This window comes from Seriola aureovittata, chromosome 8, assembly GCF_021018895.1.
Source record: "Seriola aureovittata isolate HTS-2021-v1 ecotype China chromosome 8, ASM2101889v1, whole genome shotgun sequence".
Classification (NCBI taxonomy): Eukaryota; Metazoa; Chordata; class Actinopteri; order Carangiformes; family Carangidae; genus Seriola; species Seriola aureovittata.
The window spans coordinates 4,332,864-4,354,391 of record NC_079371.1 but is presented as its reverse complement, the minus strand read 5'-3'; the positions used below and the strand labels follow the sequence as shown (position 1 = coordinate 4,354,391).

Below are 21,528 nucleotides of genomic sequence, written 5' to 3'. Positions count from 1 at the left end.
GTCACTGAGACCCTTTGGAGAGCCAGGAGCAGAGCAGCAGCAACCATGTGAACAGAACCAGCGTTTTCATTCATCCAGTCTCAGTCTGTTGAAGAGCAAGAAAAGAGAGACGTAAAAAGAGAGCCAGCACAGCCGGCTTCTCAGTGATTCACTCAGTGCTATTCATAGGTAAAAAAAACAACAATGTGCAGTAGACTTGCCAGCAGGCTTAGATGAAAAAGCCTACATCATGAATGAGTGATTTTAATTGCTATTCTCAACTCTCTCAGAATGGAGGATCAGTGAGGGGAGTTATTCATGCAGGATTTGTTTCCCTTTTGGTTTCTTGGACCAACAGGATCATGCATTTGTCAGAATAAGCACTCGCTGGTCGAGGCTTCTGGGTAACTGTTACCACATCAGAAACTCGTGCTGGATCAGTAGAAAGTCAGCTGTGCTCTCGGTTGACGTCATGTTGGTGTCCCCTCCGAAATTGGTCAGCGAAACATCTGACATCCAACCGCTGCATTATGACTGACTAAAGCCAGAGACTTGAACGGTTGTAAGACTTGTAGTCAAAATAGGGAGTCAGCTGGAGGGAGGATTCAGATGGTTTTGGACATCTTTGGGATGCATTTCCTCAGGACTGCCTCAATCCACAGCCCTCTAAAAACACAGGACAGTTTTATCCATCATTTACACAGACAGGGTTTGCTGCACATGTTAATTTAGGGTAAAGTCCTGGGGGGAGTGTTCCAAACAAACCATTACTGAGGGTCGTTTACACCCAAACAGTGCAGTACAACAAGACAGGGCATTGGAACAATAAAACATTATCAATACACCCTCTCCACGGCCAAAAGATAGGTTTGAAAAAAAAGGTTTGTATGTGGGCTGTAAAGGACACGGATGTACAGCTGATGAACATGTAGCTCCATCAGCAAGATTTACTGTATTTCATACTCAAAGTGGGAAAATGGAGTGATGAGACCAACTGCGACAGTAAACTGTATATGGCTCTATGTGGGGGCCATAATCAGACCAGCAGTTGTAGCATACTTACACACATACAACAAGATTTATGGTTTGCCATTGGTTGTGTCTTTCTATAAATAAACTACCGTGACAAATTCTGCTCAAGTCTGGCACCTGTTTCGACGCTGAGGACTTTATTTATACACCTGACAGAAGGTGACAGCTACCTGGGGGTTCTGCACACATTCTGGTCCAGTACAAACTTTCTTAGTTTCGCAAGTGACGGTATAAATGACCCCAATATGTAAACTGGTTTTAGGATCAAATGTAATTTAACGTAATGAATCTAAACCTGAAGCAGAACTTTAGGGTTCAGTCGCTTTTTGAGATCTTATTTTTGAATATGTTGACACTGCCCGAAATGAATTCAACAGTCCGTGCTGACAGCTAGCAATAAAGAAATAAAACTGTTGTTTAGGTTTCACACTTTTAGAGCAATCTATACATTTGTGCATACATCAGTCTAAGGTAAAACATGAACCCTCAGCAACTGTGTCAGCAACTTTGCCACTCTAATTTCCTTCTCATGTTTTGCTCTACCCCACCCTTCCATGGCCACAACACCTTTGAGAGACACTCGAGTCAAGGATGATATTGCTCCACAGTTAAGCTTTTGTAACGTTTTTATTTCGTTAAACTATTTTTAGAACCCGACGAGAAGCGCTCTCTCTCTCTGATCTGAGAGGAAATGGAAGATCTCACATGTCGTTGCAACTGACACCTCTGAAATACAATACACACAGTAGGAAAAAGTCAGAAGATAACTTTGAGCGCACTTTACTTGCATGGGAACCTTAATTGTTTTCAGGTTGTTTTTGATTTTTCCAAGTAGTAGACATTTCTCATTGGAGTAACGTTCGTCAACTGATATAATATTTTTACACCTGCCAAATAACTGCCAAGCCTTATTTCCATAATGAACCTACTTTATGTATCTAGTACTGAGGCACGCAGGCATTTTTTAGGGTCAAACAATTAAGACAGAAGGAACATGACAAATATATGTACCCTCTTTTCCATTAGTGCTTTTTTTAATATTCCTGTGACCTTTGAATGATCATGTAGGAGGGGAAATATTAACTTAACAAAGGTTTCCAGAGTTCAAACAACTAAAATAACCGAACGTAATAAGACTTAACCAAAAACATTTACTCTGTCTGGAGGCGTTCCTTCCCCATCAATTATTCCCATTATGACAGAGCAGGTCATAAAACCACCGCGGTTGGCATGGAAGCAGAGTCAGTATTCAGTTCTAGCAGACACATAATGAGCGTAGGCAAATATCGTTAAGGAAGTTGACCAAGACTAAGACTAATAACGGCACAAAATTCCTCCCATGCTCCATGAGAGGGAAATTTAATTGTGGTTTTGGACATGTCGTATTTGTTTTCCCTGGCTGAAGTGAGCATGAAGACAAGGTGTTTACAAGACCATGTGCAACTAGTGTCAGGTGAGTCAGGCTTGGTTACTAATAGAAATAAACAGAATTTTAGGGTTTTTCCATTGAGAATAGTACGCAGCACCTCCAAGACAAAAAGTAAGATAACAAAGACGACAAATGAAATTAAATGAAATTAAGGAAATATATGATTATTACTGACCATCATGTACGTTTTTTTATGATACTATGCTAATGTGTTATGGGTTTTCAATATCTAGCAGGTTGGAATAGAAAAAGTTTCAAATCTCACTTCAAAATTTGAAAATAAAAAAATAAACATTTTACTCGCTTTCTTGGTTCTTTAGGTTTCATCCTAGTTTCATTCAGTTTGACATGTTTGAAATAATATGTGAGTCTAATCAATACACACCTTTTATTGGCAATATCAGAATTTAGGCCAATTCATTTACACACACCAACTTGTATGAGAGCGTCAGATAAGACAACAATGTCATGTAATACTTTGGCACCCCCATGTGGTAGGAAACAAACTGCCTCACTAAAATTATGTTTCTGAATATTGTCCTTCAGCTATTCATTGAAGACAAAAAAGTCATAAAATTAAAACACTTTTTCTTACTTTCACTTTGTGTCAGCTATTTAAAAAACATATTTCAGGCTAAGTAAACTTTTGGTAACAAATAAAACATTAAGAAAGTTGTGTACTGTCAAATAATTTCCCAAGATGCCGCATGAAGATCATAAAAGCATCAGATTTTCTTTAGCACCATCAGTTCTTTGGTCTACGCCTGTGATGACCTCTGCATCAGTCTGTAAGACCAGGAAAACCAGGTCTAAGGCTTTCCTCCATGCTTCCTGCTTCACACTCAGATTATCATAGACTTTCGTTGCTGGAGCTCCGTCAGATTTCACCGCTGAGAAAAATGCACTGTCCTCTGTTTCACCCTCCAAGAAAAGTTGTGAGAACTTTGCAGCGATGCCCAGATGTCCGTTACAGTCCTGCAGTTGTTGGCTCACCACAGTCCTGGCTTTGACTTTTGTGAACTTTCCACTGTTAACCATCACAGTGGATATGTAATCGATTAAAGCATCTGCCATGAGGCGTAACACTAGACCACTGTAAGGGTTTTCTGGTGTTGCTTTAGACTGTGGCTTAGAGGCACCTGCCCCCTCTGTGCAATGCTTCTCATGGTGCCCTGCTTGTTTTTGAAGGTGATGAATACAAAGCATTTCTGTCACTCCAGCACCGGGCAGGAGGGCTTTGTCTTTCAGCGTGTGGTGTAAACGATAAGCACAGGCCCAAAACTGATCCTCCAGGGCCTGCAGCTTGCCATGTACACAGCTTGTGAGGATTGCTGTGACCAACCTGCTGTTAGCACCGGTGGAAATATTCACAGCTGTTGTAAACTTCCTCTCAGGGCTGCTGAGATCCCTCCATATCACAATCTTCACCCCAGTGCAAACACATTGCTTTTTCAACTGTGCAGCGTAAGTCACTGGAACACCACCTGTTGCGTTAGCGAATGCCTTCAAAACGGAAGCCTTCACTTTTTCCACCACAAGTATATCATGTTGGCAACAGCGTTGAATCACTTTCTCACTAGCAAGGCCACTGACTAGTATCAGGTTCACTTCCAGATTCAGCAACAGTGACAAAACCTTTACCATCCACTCTTCCTCTTTGCTTGAACTTGACAAAGCCGACTGGCCACTCACATGCTGTATCCCTGCTGGACGACTAAAGCCAAGATGGCGGAAGGTATCGGACAAATCTCCATGAATAAGAGCAACCTTCAAGTGCCGTTCTTTTAAGTGATGTGCAACTGAAGCCTGTTCAGCAGATAAGAGAACAATGCAGCCTGGTACAATGCACGCATTCTCCTCTGGGAGACCAGGTAGAACACAAGTCACCACTTTAGTTATGTCAAATGTGGAACAGCTGATATTTTGTTGAGTATTTTTTGATTGCATCTGGCTGGCTTCCACGACTAAATTCATGGCACTGACACAACCGTGACTCAATCCCTCAGCAATGTGTGCAATGTTAGGGAGCTTAGGTTGTTGAGGTTGTGGTACTGTGGAGATATTTTTAGACTTGACCTCACAAAAATGTCTGCTGAGCTTTATTTTCCTTTGTCCACTGTTGTTTAGAGTCTTGTGACTGATATTTGTTGTCCCTTGCAGGTGGCTCGATGCCTGTGGAGCCTCCATGATGGGTTTCTTTGATAGTTGAAGTCCTAAGCCATGGAATGTCTCAGTGCAGCTCTCTGACTGTGCCACACCAAGACATTCAGTTGAGATGCTGCATTTCCTGCAAACATCTATGCATATATCGATGCCTTCAGACATTGCTGAGATGATGTGTGATACTGAAAGTCCTCTGTGAAGGCACTCCAGAGCAACACGGCTCCACGCTCCTGCGAGAAACAGCAGGCATCCTGACCCTGTATTATAGACATTGTGGTGAGCTTGAATAGTCTCATAAACCAGCTGACCCACGGGCAGGTCAGCTCCAGGCTCTCAAGGATGCGAAAACACGAGCACACAAGAGCTGACTCCCCACTCGTGTCATCCTGGATAAACTTATACTTTTTACTGGGGCCCAAATAAGAATGTGCAATTCCTGCCAACGCTGAGAGCTTCTGCAGTCCAAAATGTTGTCCATGGTTTACAACTGTACTTCCCAGCATTACTGGAGGTGCCTGAATTGTAAGAGGATGAAAGAAGTTTTAATTTGTTCACGACAAACCCACAAACTTTTTAGTTAGTAAAATTGCTAAATTACAACAATAATTAAAGCTAATGTTCAAGTTAAAAGCTGCTCCATGCTGACGTTGCAACATTTTACAGCTGCTTACACATTAAGGCATTAATAATGCAACAATTTATCAAACACTGACAGAATCCACTCTGCATCATGAGTACTTTTACTGTTGGTACCTTAAGTACACTTAGGTGGTAATGCTTATGTACTTTTACAAATTTATATGACTTTCACTTAAATAAAGTGTACATGCAATTTTACTTAACTAAAGGATCTGAGTACTTCTTCCACCACTGGTAACAAGTTTGATCATCAACACAGGTGCAACTGCAGCTAGTTATATGTAAAGGTTTGGGCTCCCCTCTGCAATATATTGTTGATTTTTGAAGTGAAAAGAAGGAAATACAATCCCTGCTGCAAACAGACATCAAAATGAGCCTTTCTTCAAATGTTAACTGTTACTTTCTAATTCATGAACTTTAAAAAACAGAAAAAGATTAAAGAGTGAAGAAAGGCTAATTTCTAATGCATGTTTGCCGCAGGGCTTGTATTTACTTTATTTCACACAATTTCTGAATCAACAAACATTCTTGCAAACAACTGTACAATGATAATAAAATTAACACTATACAGCACAAAAACACCATCATATCAATCAAAGCTAAAGAAAGGCTCTGCTCCGGAACATCCATTCGTCTACTGTATGATCCAAGAATTAGTGGGCGAGTGGACAATCCGTACAAAGCCACATAGATACAGCTCAACAGACTTTAGCAAGCTAACAAGCTAATGTCTTCAGAAGATACATTCACTTTACTCATAAATTCAGCCTGTCAATAACAAGGCTAAAGTGAAGTAAAACGCATGTGTTCTCAAAAGATGTCCCTGCATTTGAATACTTTATACATCCATAAAGAAATATGATGTTACCTTCTTTTATTAATGTATTACAGTTGTATTTGTTCCCAGTGCCCAGCTGCCCCGGCTCCAACGATTGTGCACTGCGCATGCGTTGAGTTTCCCGGTTGCTGGGAAACAAGGAAACTTACTCAACCATTGGCAGACACTGTTGACGCTCGCCCATTCCGATTTACGATTGGCTAATATGCACGCGTCATAGTGTTTTGATGGTTTTAATTGGATACTTCTCGTGTCATTTGATGGAAAAAAATATATAGCCGTTGCTGCTTGTTTTGTTGACATCCGACCACTAAATACAACATTGAAGCTTTCTTCAATCATCCATTTAAATGGTATACCTTTATTAATATATGTATGTTAGTATGAAATGTACGCTGAATTAGCTTGTGGAATTTGCCTTGATAAGCCGTTTGTTTTAGCCTTAAAACGTGTTTTTGTTTGGTCTGTTGAAGCAGCATGGAAGCTAACGTTAGCTAGCATCATAGTAACAGTTGAATAAAAACTTATACTGAGAGTCTCTGTTGAACCCATTTGCTTTTTCAGGCTTCAAGTTACCGAAAACCAGCTCCCTCGGCTATCCAGAGGAAAAAGACAGGTCCCAAAGTCGAACTGACTGAGGAGCAAAAGCAAGAAATTAAAGAGGCTTTTGATCTGTTTGACACAGATGGCACTGGAACAATAGACGTGAAGGAGCTAAAGGTTAGTTGCTGTGTTCATCTACCATGCATCAATTGTTGTGAAGTGTATGTGCAGGTGAACAAATAACGTGAAAACGGTGTCACAGCAGCTTCAGATTTGATGTGCATTTGTGCCACAGGTTGCCATGAGAGCTCTTGGGTTTGAGCCCAAGAAAGAAGAAATCAAGAAGATGATTGCAGACATTGATAAAGAGGGCTCAGGAACAATTGACTTCAGTGACTTTCTCAGTATGATGACACTGAAAATGGTGAGTGTAAAATGATGCCGTATAGAACAAGATAACTTGGAAATTTCTCAGAAGTTGATAATTATGATTTCCAGCACCCAGAAAGACGATGTTAGTTGTACATTTGCGTTTTTAAAGCATTCACGTTTGGCTGCATGTTGCTCTTGAAAGAACAGTCTCTACCTAACTAATTTCCTCAATCAGTTGCAGTGAAATCGGATGTTTGACATAGTGTTTGACCATGGACTAACACTCTTCATACACATGATATTCACTTATTGAAAAGTCAAAGGAAATGCATTTGAGTATCAGTTGCATAATATGTGAAATAAATGTATTTACTTTGGTGTGGAAAGAATAATGCCACCAATTACTAGCAAACATGAACATGAAAGATTTTCCACAGACCAGAAAGTAACATCGGACAAAATTTGACCATATTCCTGTTCCATAAATTAAATTCATAATGATATTTGGTAATGGTTCTTGCTGTCAGTTGATAATGCAGTTTTTTGCATAATAATGCAGTTTGTTTGTTCAAATCAGTGCCTTGAAATGTCTTGTTTCAATATCATCAGAGCGAAAAGGACTCCAAAGAGGAAATAATGAAGGCTTTTCGGCTGTTCGATGATGACTGTACAGGAAAAATTTCATTCAAAAATCTCAAGAGAGTTGCCAAGGAGCTGGGTGAAAACCTCACAGATGAAGAGTTACAGGTAAAGACATGCAGTGTGTCACCTCTACTGTGTATGATTTATCTTCGGTGTTCCACCTACATTCTTTTGCCTCTGCGCAAAGAGATTTTTATGTTTATTATTTCATACTTTAGATCGATAGGTGCGTTCAAGTGTAATCATTACCTTGTAAATCCCATGATTCTGGCTCTTCATGTTCTGTTAATATATCTGATAGTAGCTCTGTACCCCTCCTGCCCCCGGCCAGCCTTGGGGTTGACTACTTAAAATAAATTCTCAATCTGTGGATAAAGTGCACTAAGTATATAATAAATCTCCCTTCGTGTGGGAATATGGTCACACAAACTGTCCACTAGCTGTGTTGGATGGTTTCCAAAATTTATTTTAATGGGAGAAGCTGATCACCTGGTAAGGTGGCTGCTGCCTCTCTGTGAAACTGTGCAACCATTTAGAAATTGTTTAACTGTAGCAGAATACCTCAGGAGGTTAGAAATAATTTTACTTACTACTAATCAGAAAATAGTAGGCACGGATGACAAGTTTGATTTCTTACCATTGTTACTAGTAAATGGTTAGTTCAATAGCAAAGTTAGTACTACAAATAAGACTGATCTGTCTTTACTTATTTCTTAGTTCCCCATAACACTGTTATGATCATACATTTGATGTTGAAATTGGAATTACATCGTTGGTTATTTCTGAGAAACTTGTGCTCTGAGATAACCTGTATGACACATGTTGTCAGTTCAAGTGAGAGTTTTTCTGGTCTCTGTCACATGTAGCGTTTCAGTGCTGGATTCTCGTATAGCTGTTTCAATTTGAGCATACTGCATCACACCGTGTTTCTAATCTTTTTAGGAAATGATTGACGAAGCAGACCGAGACGGAGATGGTGAGGTCAATGAGCAGGAGTTCCTGAGGATAATGAAGAAGACCAATCTTTACTGAACCTGAGCATTACAGTCTTGTTCCTACGACCTTTTTAAGACTCATAACTGATTTTATCAGAATAGTTTCTACAGTGGCTTTTTTGAGACTTGGTGTGTAAATAAATATTTTAACATGTTGTATCTTTGCACAAAACTTTCTACAATCCAAGACAAATAAATATATTTCATCATAGTTGATCTGTCTGTTCTTTTTTTTTCCATTAACCTTACAGTCGCTCCGTCAGTATTGCATTTAAATTACATATAAACATGCAGTGTAAATCTGCAAGGGTTTAATGTTTCTTTGGGTCTGCGGTGCATGTAAGAAATGTTCCCTTTAGATCAACAGTTTCTTACTTTGTCTCTGTTCAAACCCAGGGTGGCTGATCTGAAGAAACAAAGGCTACGCTTTTGAAAATCTCTAAAGTTATTTCCAGTACTGTGTGCTGCAGTGCATCCTGCAAAGCACAACATGCCAATAATGGACAGATGTTGAGCAGACAGTGAAAGTTATATGACTAAGTCGATGTCGACTAACCAGAATTAATCTACTGTAAATAGAAAATGACAAGCGTGAATCTGAGATGAGTAACTCAGTAAAAGTCACTCTCACTTCATGTTTTGAGTTACTGAACCAAGTCATCGTCTGATGAAGATACAGCACAGCGTTGTCTTACCTACATGTTCTGATCAACTTATAGGAAAGATGCTCCTGCTGATTAATTGTTATATACAGCGGATGTCTGGTTTTGGCCAAAACACCATACCTTGTTAAAATAAACAGGATATTGTAGTGACGTGTTTTTCCGAGCCGTCAGACGGCCGCCTATTATTTTGAGGATGCTTGCCACTGATTCTGAAAGTTCTGATAACCTGTTCTAGACAGTGAAGGAACATCGGGCGGAAAATATGAAATTGTTTGCCCCAAGATGAGAGATCCAAAATTTGTAAAATATTCCACATAGTAAATGCTTGATAGTATTAAAGAGAGAAATAAGAGCACATTCAAAGTATCGTAGATTTCCAAAATCACCACAATGTCAGTGGTACTTCATCATAAGAAAGGTTTTCTGTTTGTCTGTTTTCTGAGACCACCTTCCCATTCAAGTGAAGAGGAAAGTGGTCTGAGGAAAGTGGGGACTTTTGGACCCCACTGTATAGGACTCTCAGTGTAATCATATTCTCTTAAACAAGAGATCAGTCTATAGGCATGGCTGCATGCCCTTTGCCTTATTTAAGACAATTATCTCATGTTTACATGAAAATGAAGTGCCAGAATATGGAATTCCTGTGGGTTTCTTTCATATTGTTATAGATGACATTGTTTGTATAGCGTAGTGAGCCAAATCAAAAGGCCAGTATTTCAAAGGTTCATTTTATGTCACCCCCTATGACTCAAATCCATCCACCTTTCTCAGAGTTCAAAGTACACCACGCACCAGGTGAGAGCTGAAATACTGTGCTGAAATTCGCTTTGAGTGGACAGACAAGTAGAAACTGGCACCTTAATGAATTACGTCCAGGTGGCTAGGGAGAATGTCTTCATCTGAAAGCTCTGGCTCAGTGTGCCAGCTCCTCAGGGACTTCAGGATAGAGTTATTTTAAAGTTACGTGCTACAATGCAACAAGAAGAAATACGTTTTTTAATGTGTTTCAGCTGCTGTCAGGCATGAAAACCCCCACAGTTGAAACCCTTATTTCAGAACTCCAGTTTGAGGAGATGTTGCTGATTTCTACAAAAAGAATAAGAAAAAAAAAAGGGTATTAAATTCAACTGATAACTTTGATAGCAACATAGAAAGGAGATGGTGCTTTGCTTGCGTGGAGCAGTCATTTTGGAAGAGTAGGCGTTGTTCAAACTGTGGATGTTTGATTTTAGAGCAAAACTTTCCAATTGGAGTTTAATGTTTTTGTACAGTGGCGGTTTCGTGGCCTTTAATATGTTCACAGCCCCTCAGCTGAGTGTTATTCCCCTACTGTTGCAGTTAAAGAGCATTCACATCACACAGTCTGTTCAGTACTCCCACTGCCCGCTGCTCTTTTTTCTCTTCCCATAAAATGATTAATGATCAAAACAACTGAGCGCCGTAAGTGTGGCCGTTGCTGGTAAAAGATGATTATATTATTAACTGTTAAAAGGTCAAGAATGTGTCACCATTATGCAAGCAACCTATTTTCACAAGCCCCCTTTGAGTAAGGCAAGTTGAAGACAAACTAATAACCGTCATTGTGCCTAGAAGAAGCAAGAGTGAGGGTGACTGCATCAGTGGTATGTTTGCTTTTCAACTTCACTCATATCTGTCAAATAATCTAATGTTTATCAGACATCTAACGGAGAGTTGTTTTAATGTTATCAGCACTGTGGTCCTATTTTTATCCTTTACAGTATGATGTGGAGTCCAGAGTGTCTGAAATTCCCCTTTGAAGTTATCTGTGTATATAATCTCATAATTACTGTTTTTCATGTATTTTGTACAATGGGCTTCTGCACGTATGTTTGAGCCTGTTTGTTTAGTCTGTCACATGTAACCACAAACCAGATAGCATGCTTTCTTAGCATCTCCTTTTTATTCCAATCTGTGAAAACAAGGTAGAGGAAACTTGCTATACAAGCCTTTGTAACCACAGTGTTAAAAGCCATCATGACTCTGAAGTGTAAGTGATGCTGACAGAGCAACATGTTGCTTCATTTCTTTTCTAATCGTAGTCCTCATCTTTTTTTTGGTGTTTTTTTGTTTGTTTTTTACGGATGCACCTGAGCCATGTATGTCTCACTTGTTGACGGATCGGCACCGTTTGAGGAAATCTGTTTCCACCCCTTAACCTTACCGACGTTGAAGATTTAACTAGATCAGGTGTACTAAAACTACGGAAAGGAAAAACGTCTTGCATCACCTCCGTACCTGAAGTGAAGAACACCCTCTCAGGTTTTATTACAGCAAGCCACATTCGATATTACAGCTAAGGAAAGCTGGAAAATAAAACAAATATAAACGTTTTTGAACAACTATATGTATTTTAGTGGACTGATGTATAAATCTTACCTTGTGTATTTAAGAGTATTAACATGCATGTTGTCAGGAGGGAGAGAAGAGGTGTCTGTGGACTATTGCAATACATTTGGATATGAGAGCTTATATTCTTAATGTCTCTGGAAATAAGCTGCAAAATAAGTCAAACAGCTCTGTGTTTTTTGGCTCAGTTACATAGACTCAGTTTTCTAGTTAGAGTTATTCATGTTGAGCTGGATTTCTAGCATTGTGGGAGAGAAAAATACAATTTAAATAACAGACTCAGTCTGAGAAAAGTACTGTGAAGTGCAGTTCAATAGGACTGAAATCAGTCAGCAACTACAGCTGCAACTATTTTCACTCTACGTTCCTCTATATTTAGCTTTTTCTATTAAATGTGTTCAATAAAATGACAAATGGCTATTAGAGTTTACCACAGGGTTAGGGTTTATCTTTGTATATTTCATACTCGCTCTGATGAACCAAAAAAAAGTGAAGAAAACGAATGGAAACAAAGATACTAAAGCAAAATGAACAACTTCAGCTCTAATTTTAATGAGAGATTTTGAAATCTGATTTTTTTTTTTTTTTTTGCACCTAATTAAGATCTCAGAACCCATGCAAGGCGTTAAACCTTTACATCCTTAAAGATACAGAAAAGAAACTGTGGGTGTGATCACACATTCAGCGGAGAAACTAAACACGGGGCCTTATTTTTCTGAGGTTATCGATGGTTGACAAGCCACTGAAAAATAACATTCATCCGTTCAGCACTTTTTACTCTCATCTGGCCACAATGTTGTATAATTTGGAAAAAATAAAGTCAAATATGGCAGGAAAAAGTCAGTTCTCAAAAGTCAAGACCTGTTGGGCTCAAAACATCGTCTTATATGAAATAACACCCAAACAGCAGCTGGAAACTGGCTGATGGTACACTACACTGTGTAGTGAACTCTCCTCTATAACCATCCAGCAGGTTGATGTCCCCATTATTTTTCTGTTTGATTTATTTAAGTTTGGTTGTGATTGATAATTTATTCAATATCAAAAAGATCTGAATTGTGTTTTTATTTTAAACTGAACTGGTAAGGTTTTTGAATTCAGTAATGATGACCGTGAAAAATTAATCAATCATTATAAATGAGCTGTGTCATCCCTGTTGTGGTACTGGCAAAGAGGACCAAAACAGGCGATCCCCCACCCACACACTCTTTCTACTCTTCCTGTACACTTACGGTAATATCATGCACAGTCGCTTTTCTTACTCACTGAAAACAACCTTCAGTTATGCTTGTTGTCTCTAATAAATGGGTGTAAAATAACACAGGATTTAATATTCTTGCACACTGAGTAAATTATCTTTTAAAAATAAGCAACATTCTGCGATATTCCAAAATGTGGATGTGTTGCATGCAAACTTTCAACCTTGCGCCCACTCGCCACGCACCCCGGAAATGCGAACTGTTCGCTAAGGGAAGACCGCAGTGTAGGAAATCACACTACTGCAAGTGGGAGTAGGAAGTGAACTACATAAATAAGATAGAGTAAATACATTTGCCTGATAGTGTAATAATTTTAAATACTAATACTTAAGTGACTGATTGTGACTTTTTAACCTTATGTAAATAACTTTCACTAAAACCTCCACAAAAATAAAAGAAAGGTGACTAATATTTCTTTTAAGTCGCCCACACACATAAACTTCACAGCAACAGTTCACTAGCCATCTTTCTTTTTTTTTTCTTTGTTTTTTTTTTTAGGTGTATCTTTTATTTGGTCTAAAACAGTGGGAAGGCAAAGTAACCATACAATGAAAAAACAAAAACAAAACAACAATGACATCATTTCAGAATAACCAAGTGACAACATCAAGTCAAAACAAAACAAACAAAATTATGATATGGATGAGCAACAACTGTGGCTGAGACATCTGCACTGATAGCGGAGGTTACGTAATAGTGAAATACAGTAGAGTGGAAAACCAAACAACACTCACATAATAGTAAATATAACATGATGTTGTCCAGAGAGAGAATAAATATTGCTCTTTTACAGGTCTTGTCCTGTCCAGGTGCTCTGAATACATGATCAATATATGATCAATATGTGTTTCAGACATCAATACGGTCCTACTATTACAATACTAACAGCAAGTCTGTGTCATTTATCATCAGCATGATGGAGATCTGTTCCTAACGGTTACCTAAGAGACGTCTATAAAACCTGGACTTAAATTTTATTAAACTCCATGTTTTTTTTAACTCTTCATTTAAAGGCAGCAATATAATCTCACATTTTAATCTCAGAATGTCTTTACTTAATCATGTCATTTGTGAATTCAAGCGTTTAGCTGTCATAGTAAAAAACGAAACTTTATTGTTAGTCACAATTCAAATTAAGTTTTTTTTCTGACAAAAGACGTATACGGCCGATAGAACTCACAAAACCACACACACGCACGCACACAGGAAAACACAAGGTTTTTATTTTAAAAAAGTCCTCCTAACATTGTATTAACACAAAATAAGCCCAGTAAACACACTATTGTCAGTTTATTAGGAAAACTTAGCTAAAACTAATGCAGTCTTATACACCATTCCTGCAGTCAATCCTCCTCCTTTAAGGTTATAACATTCAGTTTGTGTTGAAACAGTGTTCAAAGGGTGTTGATTGAACCGTATGATCACTTTGTCACCTACAATTTGTGGTATCGTTGAACTGCGTTGCATTATGTTGACTGCCGTTCTTATTGTTTTGTTGTATTAGGACTGCATTATGTTTAGTAAAAGGTTTTCCTAATAAACTGACAAGTGAGCGTAGAATATATATTCTGCAAAAGTTAACAGTTCCGACACAGAAAGGACATTATTTTTCTTCAAAAACCAAACCACATCAAACTCTAGATGTGGTATGTTTTAGGCTACAAGAACATTTCAGATCATGTTCAACTCCAAACAAAGCGAATCTGAAGTTGTCTTCTGGCTTCTGATAATCTCAACTTCACTGTTTTCTAATATAGTGCTTCTAATCCTGCACTTTTAACATAAAGAAACAAAGAAAACGGTATTCTCACAACTGTAGGTGGAAGGCCTCGTAATTAAACTAAATTAATAAAAAGAAAAGGGCTAATTTCTTTTTTTAAACGTCAGTTCCACTGCTCACAAATTTCATGCTTAAGTTTGAAATTTGCTGTGTTGCAGGTTTTTTTTTAAAAAACTGCTGAACTCTTCCGCTGACCTCCATCTGTGAGTTTTCTCCCGTGAGCAGCTTCACTTCATCTCACACCTCGAACACTGCGTTTAACACTCTGGCTGACCACAAACAGCAACTCACTGTGTGACATGTTTTCACCCCTGACCGAGAGTTTTAGTCATCACCAAAAAATATGACAGTACTGCAACGTTTCACAAAAATTAATGGAAAAAGTTTGCGCTCTCAAATGCAGATAAGACGTATGTGATGATTACATTTCTCCACCAAAGAACTTTTTTTTTTCTTTTTTTCACATGCAAGTACAGCAACTATTGAAGGACAGGGTTGGTAAGATTTTGGTCACAATTATAAACTGGTTCCAGTGTCTATGACGCCAGCGTTTTTTAAGTCATAACTAATGATTTCAGTCATGTTTAATAAAAAATAGGGCCTCCCTGATAAACTAAAGAGCTAAGAAGATAAAAGGTTGTTCTTGTAAAAGACTTGACTGTTCTATAATACATTTGTAAATTATAGTTCAACCATTAATAAAGACATTCATTCCCACCCACGAATCTGTTACAAAGGGTGCCTCATTAGAAATTAGCAGAAAAACACTGAAAATAAAAACTAATCACACACACAGACTTTGTTGCAGGATTTGGTTGTAAACATGACAGCTATAAAGATGAAGGCTAAATAAATTAATAAATAATAAACTGTTTATTCATCACCTTAAACCTCCACTGCACTGTGACAATGCCAAGCTGCTGTGTTTTTCTTTAGGCATCTTCTGTTGCTTCATGTGGTTAGAAAAGGCTATGTTTCTCACTGCATGAATTTTCATTTTGACACATGTGCTCATTATGACAAAGCTGCTAAGACTTTTCTGCTGACACACACATGTGAGGTTAGGTGGGTTAGTAGGGGTTCCTTAATGGCAGCCATGGAGGAAAGTTCTTCTGAATTTTAGATCTACCTGAGGACGCATTTTCCCTTCCATGTGTGCATCACAAAAAAAGGGACTCCTGATAAGACAGGAGAATCTGCGGGTGATGTACCTCTCAGACCAGTCGAAGCCCCCACCCACCGTTTCCCTTACGCTGACAAAGAGAGAGAACAGACGAGAGGGGTTTTCTCTTTCAGTCTCACTCTCACTTCCTCCTCTCTGGTTGCAGAAAACTGATGTAAAGATTGTGCGTGGAGATTGACACTGACATGACAGACGGAGCGAGTTGGACACACTGACTAACATGTGAATCCTCCTGAATTTCCAAAATGTGTAATACTAATGCACACTGGAGTAGATGGCCATCACTGAAGAAAATATTCAGTGATGTTTCCTTTTCAATTTCCATGTTGTAATTCTCTGTAACCTGAAAACATAGTAGTGATTACCTCAGGTCATGACAGCCTCCCATGTGCTGCTCTTCTGAAAACCTCAAGGTATATGTATTGTACTGTACATAAAAGTGGTCAAATATGGAATAGCCATTCACACTGCAGTATGCACACATCTGCTACCCCGACTTAAAGTGCTGAACCCTCAGTGGCTGCAGGGTAAGCATCATCACCATCTAGTTTCACTGCTGCAAACACAACACTGAAGAAACAGGCAAGATATGATTGTATCTGCCAGCTGCAAGAAGCAGTGGACATCAAAACTGCTGTGCGTCAAGGGCAGAGCTGTGAAACAAAAACACATTCTTTCAATGTTATGCTAAATGGGAGTCGATGGCTGATTGCTTTGATTTGTGGTCTGCCATGTGTCAAACACAAACATCTACAATACAGTTCGGAATAAATAAAGGGCACAAAAAAACACACAAAATCACATGCAATTAGGCAAGAGTACAGAATTACACTTATGATTCTTGTTCTTTCTCCTGGAACACGTCTTGTTGATTTTTGGGGCGATTGGGGTGATTTAGAGACATGTAGTGGTCCTGTTATTTTTGCCATTATTAACTGCTCTCGACTGGTCTTTTCCCCTCCAATTTCACACATGCCACCCACTTTTAGGGAAGCGATCTCTGGACTTCTCTGTTTTAAGTGATTACAGACTCAACTCAAAGCTGCTGCTGTTTTTTCTCACTAAGGTGGACTGTGCAACATACACTGATCACGTTGTGTCACAAAATTTTATGAAGCCAAATGACAACCATTGTGCACGCTGGCCACGTCTCGCTACTGGAAAAACTGTATATGAAAAAAAAAAATTCTCTAGCGCTCTGGTGACTGAATGGTTCTGGAGCATGCCACATTACTGCAGCGTCCATGGTTTAAATCCAGCCCTGGAACTTTGTTGCATGTCCAATGACACTGCATGTTATTTTTATGAATGCATAAGGTAAAGGTAAATCTCTGAGATGAATGTATCACCAACAAACCTATTTGGTAACCCACAGGAATATCCTTCATGACTCTCATGTGACCACAGTTCCAGGGCATTTCCCAAATAGGCTTGTGATGAAACTTGACCACACACTTTCTTTTTCACTTGTCCTTGCAAATGGACGCAAAGAAAGAGTTTCTCTGGTTGATAAATAATAGTAAGATTAATATGGCTATATATATATATATATATATATATCTCCTCTCTTCTCCTTTTCAACATTCTACTTTAATACTTGAAAAAAAGGGTTTCCTGTTGTTGCAGCAGGCTTTTTGTGTTTGTGTAGGTGGCCGTCATGCGGTGAATAGCCTACATTCAGGTTGTCAATACCACACCGACGAAGACTACCTATGACACGGTATAGCTGTGGCTCCATGATTCAAAGTGAAAATGGGAAGTGCCGTCTTCCTGTAGTTTCCTGTCGGCGGCACTCAAACAACTTTACGTTCACACACTCTATAGGCCCCACGCACGCGCGGCTTGACGACACTCTCGCATCACGTAGTGGTGATTGCCAGTGGAAAAGAAAATTTCATTACTCACACACACCAGTTTCTGCAGCTTTCCAACTCACTACAAGTGGTTTTCCTGTGTCCTCAGGGATACATATAAAAAGGTAAGCGACACAACTGTCTACATTTCCAGTAAATCTTTCGAATAGCGACTTCTGGTGACTGCTACTCCTGCTACTCACACTGAGAATATGAAGCTGGTTCTACTTTGCCTTTTTGCAGTCTGCTGCTATTCTTTGGCCCAGACAACAACAACAAACAGGCCCAACACATCACTCCAGAAGAGAAAATTGGAAGAAGCTCTGAGGCAGTTGAATGAGGTGAAACAAAGGCAGCAGGTAAGTTCATATACATTTACTTTTTCTCAACTTTGCCCATGTACAGTTGCAGTTATCTTTAATTAATACAATGTCCTCGCTTTTTGTCGTGCAGCACTATGAGGAGACGCTGAATGCCCCAGAGAATATTGAGGTAGGCAAATCTAATTTGCATTCAAAATAATGTTGACAGTATGGTCACCGCCACACTTAATATTTGTGGTTGCTTACTCATTGTTGTACTTACTGTAGTTACTAATTGTCATGTGCCGGCTACTGTAGGAGTACATCAAATGATGTGTGAAATCACAAAATGCATATGTAATCTGGAGCACATCAAATGGTGGCATTTATGTTGAAAGCTGCACAATGTCCTTCTAAATAAAATAGATAAATAAGAAAAAATTATAGCTTACCTTGCAGGCTTAAAAAATTGATCTTTTAAAATATATTCAAATTTTTCTTTTACATTTCATCTTCTGCTAGATAGTCTCATTGAAATACATGTTAAAAAGAAATTGACTCCACCCTGCTCTACAGCTGCCAGCGTACTATATACTATACAGTACAGGCAAGTTAGACCTTCATAAACTGTGCAAAGCTAATAAAGCTAAACCTAACAAAATCTGTTTATAGAGTAAATTAAAATGTGAGCATATACCATTTTTAAATAAATTGTTCTGTTTAATACAGCAAAAATCTAAAAGTAACTAAGTACTGGAAATGATTAATATCAGTACAGATTTAATTAGAGTTTCATGGTAAGTTAAACAGTATTATTGAGAACAAACTAACATCATAAAAACTATGCACAAACTAGCCACCATGTTATTTCTAAGAGAATTACTGATGCCAGTGGTGTCAGAATACTGTTTCTTAACCCTAGAAAAAACCTGCAGTCCATCAGATTCACTCAAATTATAAATGACCTAAACTCTTATCTTCATGAAAACAATATTTAACTTTAGTGCCTTACTGAACATGCAGTTTTAGTATAATTTGACCTTGTAGAAAACAAACCATTTGTTTTGCTTATGTTATGCTATGCCAAAAACAATCCCACATAACAATGTGATTATCTGCACTTACTTTAAAGGAATGCATATCTAGATCAACTGCATTACTTGTAAATTCAGAGCAGCCGTCTTTCTTGTCAGGGTTTTGGTCCTGAGTGAGTCAACTCCAGAGCTTGCTCAGTGTATTTTCTCATAGCTTCCGTTGCACTCTCAGGTGAAATGTGATGAGTAATCATGCAGAGAGCAGACAAAACCATGACACTTCCTCACAAACTCAAAATGTTTTCTTGCATGCTAGAGAACATCTGACTCAATGTTCTGTTTAAAAACGGGCAAATTAAATCTTATCTTAATGACAATGATTCCTGAGTGGGTGTGAGGCCACTATTTTCTTTAAAAAAAAAAAAAAAAAAAAGGCTTAATATTAAGGATGAAAATCATGACACCAGGCTGGTTGGGAGGGGGGAAGGAGGGCGGGAGGGTGTCACACATTGTGAGTATCTAAACAGAAACAAACTGTTTGACATGGAAAAAACATGTCACATCATCAAAATTTTCATTACAAATTCTGGTGGGAAACAATTCAAAAACATCCAAAGCATTTTGGGAACAGAAACTTAACTTAAAATAGTGGAAACTTTGGTTAAGTTTCACTTTAGGTAAAAGTGTTATATGCATGTATCTGATTGGAAAGTCTACTGCGATAATGAAGTCATGACATGAAACCAGAAACAACAGCTTTCTTGGAAATCTTTTGATGGCAGTGATGGGAGTTTTTTCCTCTAATTAGTGTTTTGCAGAATTGTTTAGTAAAAAGCAAAACAAATCACCATCTTCAAACTAACAAATGTACCAGATTGATAGTGAAGTAGCTCTATGGTTGACGACACTTTTAAATGATGTCTTCTCTTCTGTTATTTGTCCCCGTGTCATTTCCCAGTTTTCCATAAAATAACTTAACACTGACATGAACGCACATGAATTAATGAATTCATGATATATGTTGTTGCAGTATGGATGTTTTATTCACAAACATTTTTCTCTTTTTTTTTTCCTTCTCCATTTTCTAAACAGGACTGCTGCTGTCTGTCAGCCCTGCAGTGCTTTAAGGCTAACATGCAGGTGCATTTCAACGTCACAGAAGGAAAAGAAAAAAAACTTTACAACAGCCTCAAGAATCACCTAACTGTAAGTAAACTGCCGGGGATCAAAACAACACATCTAAAAGTGTGCCTCAAATACAATGTCAAGTTTGTAGTGCAGTACATTTCTAAAAAAAACAACTAATTTCTTTTATCCATTTCAGGTGAGAAGCCTGGACTTTTGTAATTCAGGAAATGACACGGTGAGAGAAATTGTCAATGTTTTTCTAAATAATCAGTGCTGATATTTCAGTTGCATAAAGAACTCATATGTTGCACTCATAGTACATGGCCATTAGTTAATTTATCTTTTGTTTCCCTTCAGCCCACATGCCAAAACTGCTACTTACATCCTAAAGTAAAAGCCCAGGAATTTTTCAACCGACTGGAGTCTCTTATTCAACGGGTAAGGTTTTTTTTATTATCATCATCATTTAACACATCTCTGGTTGAACATCTGTGGCATGACATATCATTAATGTGACGAAGTGAGTCTATGCAACAAGTAAAAGTTAAATTAATGACAATTTCTTCCTCTATAGGGCATAACCAAGTTGAACAACTGAGAAGGAGGATCTAGTTGTGACCGAAGACTGAATGTAGAGAAGACACTACGCTGAAAAAATGCTAAACATGGCAAAGTCTATATTTTCTAGCCTTCTAAATATTTAACTTATTTAATATTTATTTACGTAGTGGTGGTGAACCCACTCAAGCTATGAAGAATGTATTTTCAGGAAAACTCATCTGTCGCCACCCAGTGGACAGACTTGGTAGTTTTGATTTCTTTTCTCTTTTTCACTGAATGTGAAAGTTAATTTATTTATAATAATAAAATTATAATTGTAGTTCTTAAAGAATATTAAGTATGTTAAGACATTTATATCATGTATGATGTGCCTTAGTACGGCAATTTTTTATTGAAATAATTGTACCATTTGAAAATATTAAAAACATAACAACACAGTTTTTGGTTTGCTTGGTTTCTTTTTTTTTTTTATCAGACATTTCCAAAAGCTTCCAGCAGAGGTGGATACACTCTGTGAAAGAGTGTATCTGTGAAAGAGTGTATCATGATAAAATGTTTAATTTTATTTTCAAAATGCAGTAGTAATTTTAGCCTGAACTTTTTTTCACTTGGAGTAAACTGGGAGTGAATAAGTATTGATGTGTTACTTCTCCCTTTTCATGAGCATGTCACAGTTAAAGCAAAAATGTACATGAAATTGAGACTGGAATTGGACATTTAGCCACATAGTATATGTAGAGCCTGTGCAGGACACCAAAGACAAA

General features: G+C 38.2%; 3 protein-coding genes across 4 annotated transcripts; 2 read left to right on the top strand and 1 right to left on the bottom strand.

Moving 5' to 3' along the window:
• Positions 1-2,814: 2,814 nt before the first annotated feature.
• Positions 2,815-6,197, bottom strand: bbs12 (Bardet-Biedl syndrome 12). Its single transcript, XM_056383713.1, is given in 3 exon segments — positions 2,815-4,920; positions 4,923-5,118; positions 6,111-6,197. Coding segments are annotated over 2 exon segments (1,950 nt in total). The 5' UTR covers positions 5,107-5,118; positions 6,111-6,197; the 3' UTR covers positions 2,815-3,154.
• Positions 6,198-6,317: 120 nt separating this feature from the next.
• On the top strand, positions 6,318-8,843 carry cetn4 (centrin 4). Its single transcript, XM_056383714.1, has 5 exons — positions 6,318-6,433; positions 6,645-6,800; positions 6,919-7,047; positions 7,605-7,742; positions 8,580-8,843. The coding sequence occupies exons 1-5, from the start codon at positions 6,431-6,433 to the stop codon at positions 8,667-8,669; spliced, it is 516 nt and encodes a 171-aa protein (XP_056239689.1). The 5' UTR covers positions 6,318-6,430; the 3' UTR covers positions 8,670-8,843.
• Positions 8,844-17,875: 9,032 nt separating this feature from the next.
• On the top strand, positions 17,876-21,282 carry LOC130173788 (interleukin-21-like). Of its 2 annotated transcripts, XM_056383265.1 has the most exons (6): positions 17,879-18,098; positions 18,193-18,231; positions 20,168-20,281; positions 20,400-20,438; positions 20,561-20,641; positions 20,778-21,282. In XM_056383265.1, the coding sequence occupies exons 1-6, from the start codon at positions 17,952-17,954 to the stop codon at positions 20,799-20,801; spliced, it is 444 nt and encodes a 147-aa protein (XP_056239240.1). In that variant the 5' UTR covers positions 17,879-17,951; the 3' UTR covers positions 20,802-21,282. The 2 variants fall into 2 exon arrangements, with proteins under 2 accessions (XP_056239239.1, XP_056239240.1); XM_056383264.1 differs by lacking the exon at positions 20,778-21,282 and having other exon boundaries at positions 17,876-18,098; positions 20,561-20,752.
• The last annotated feature ends 246 nt before the right edge of the window (positions 21,283-21,528 follow it).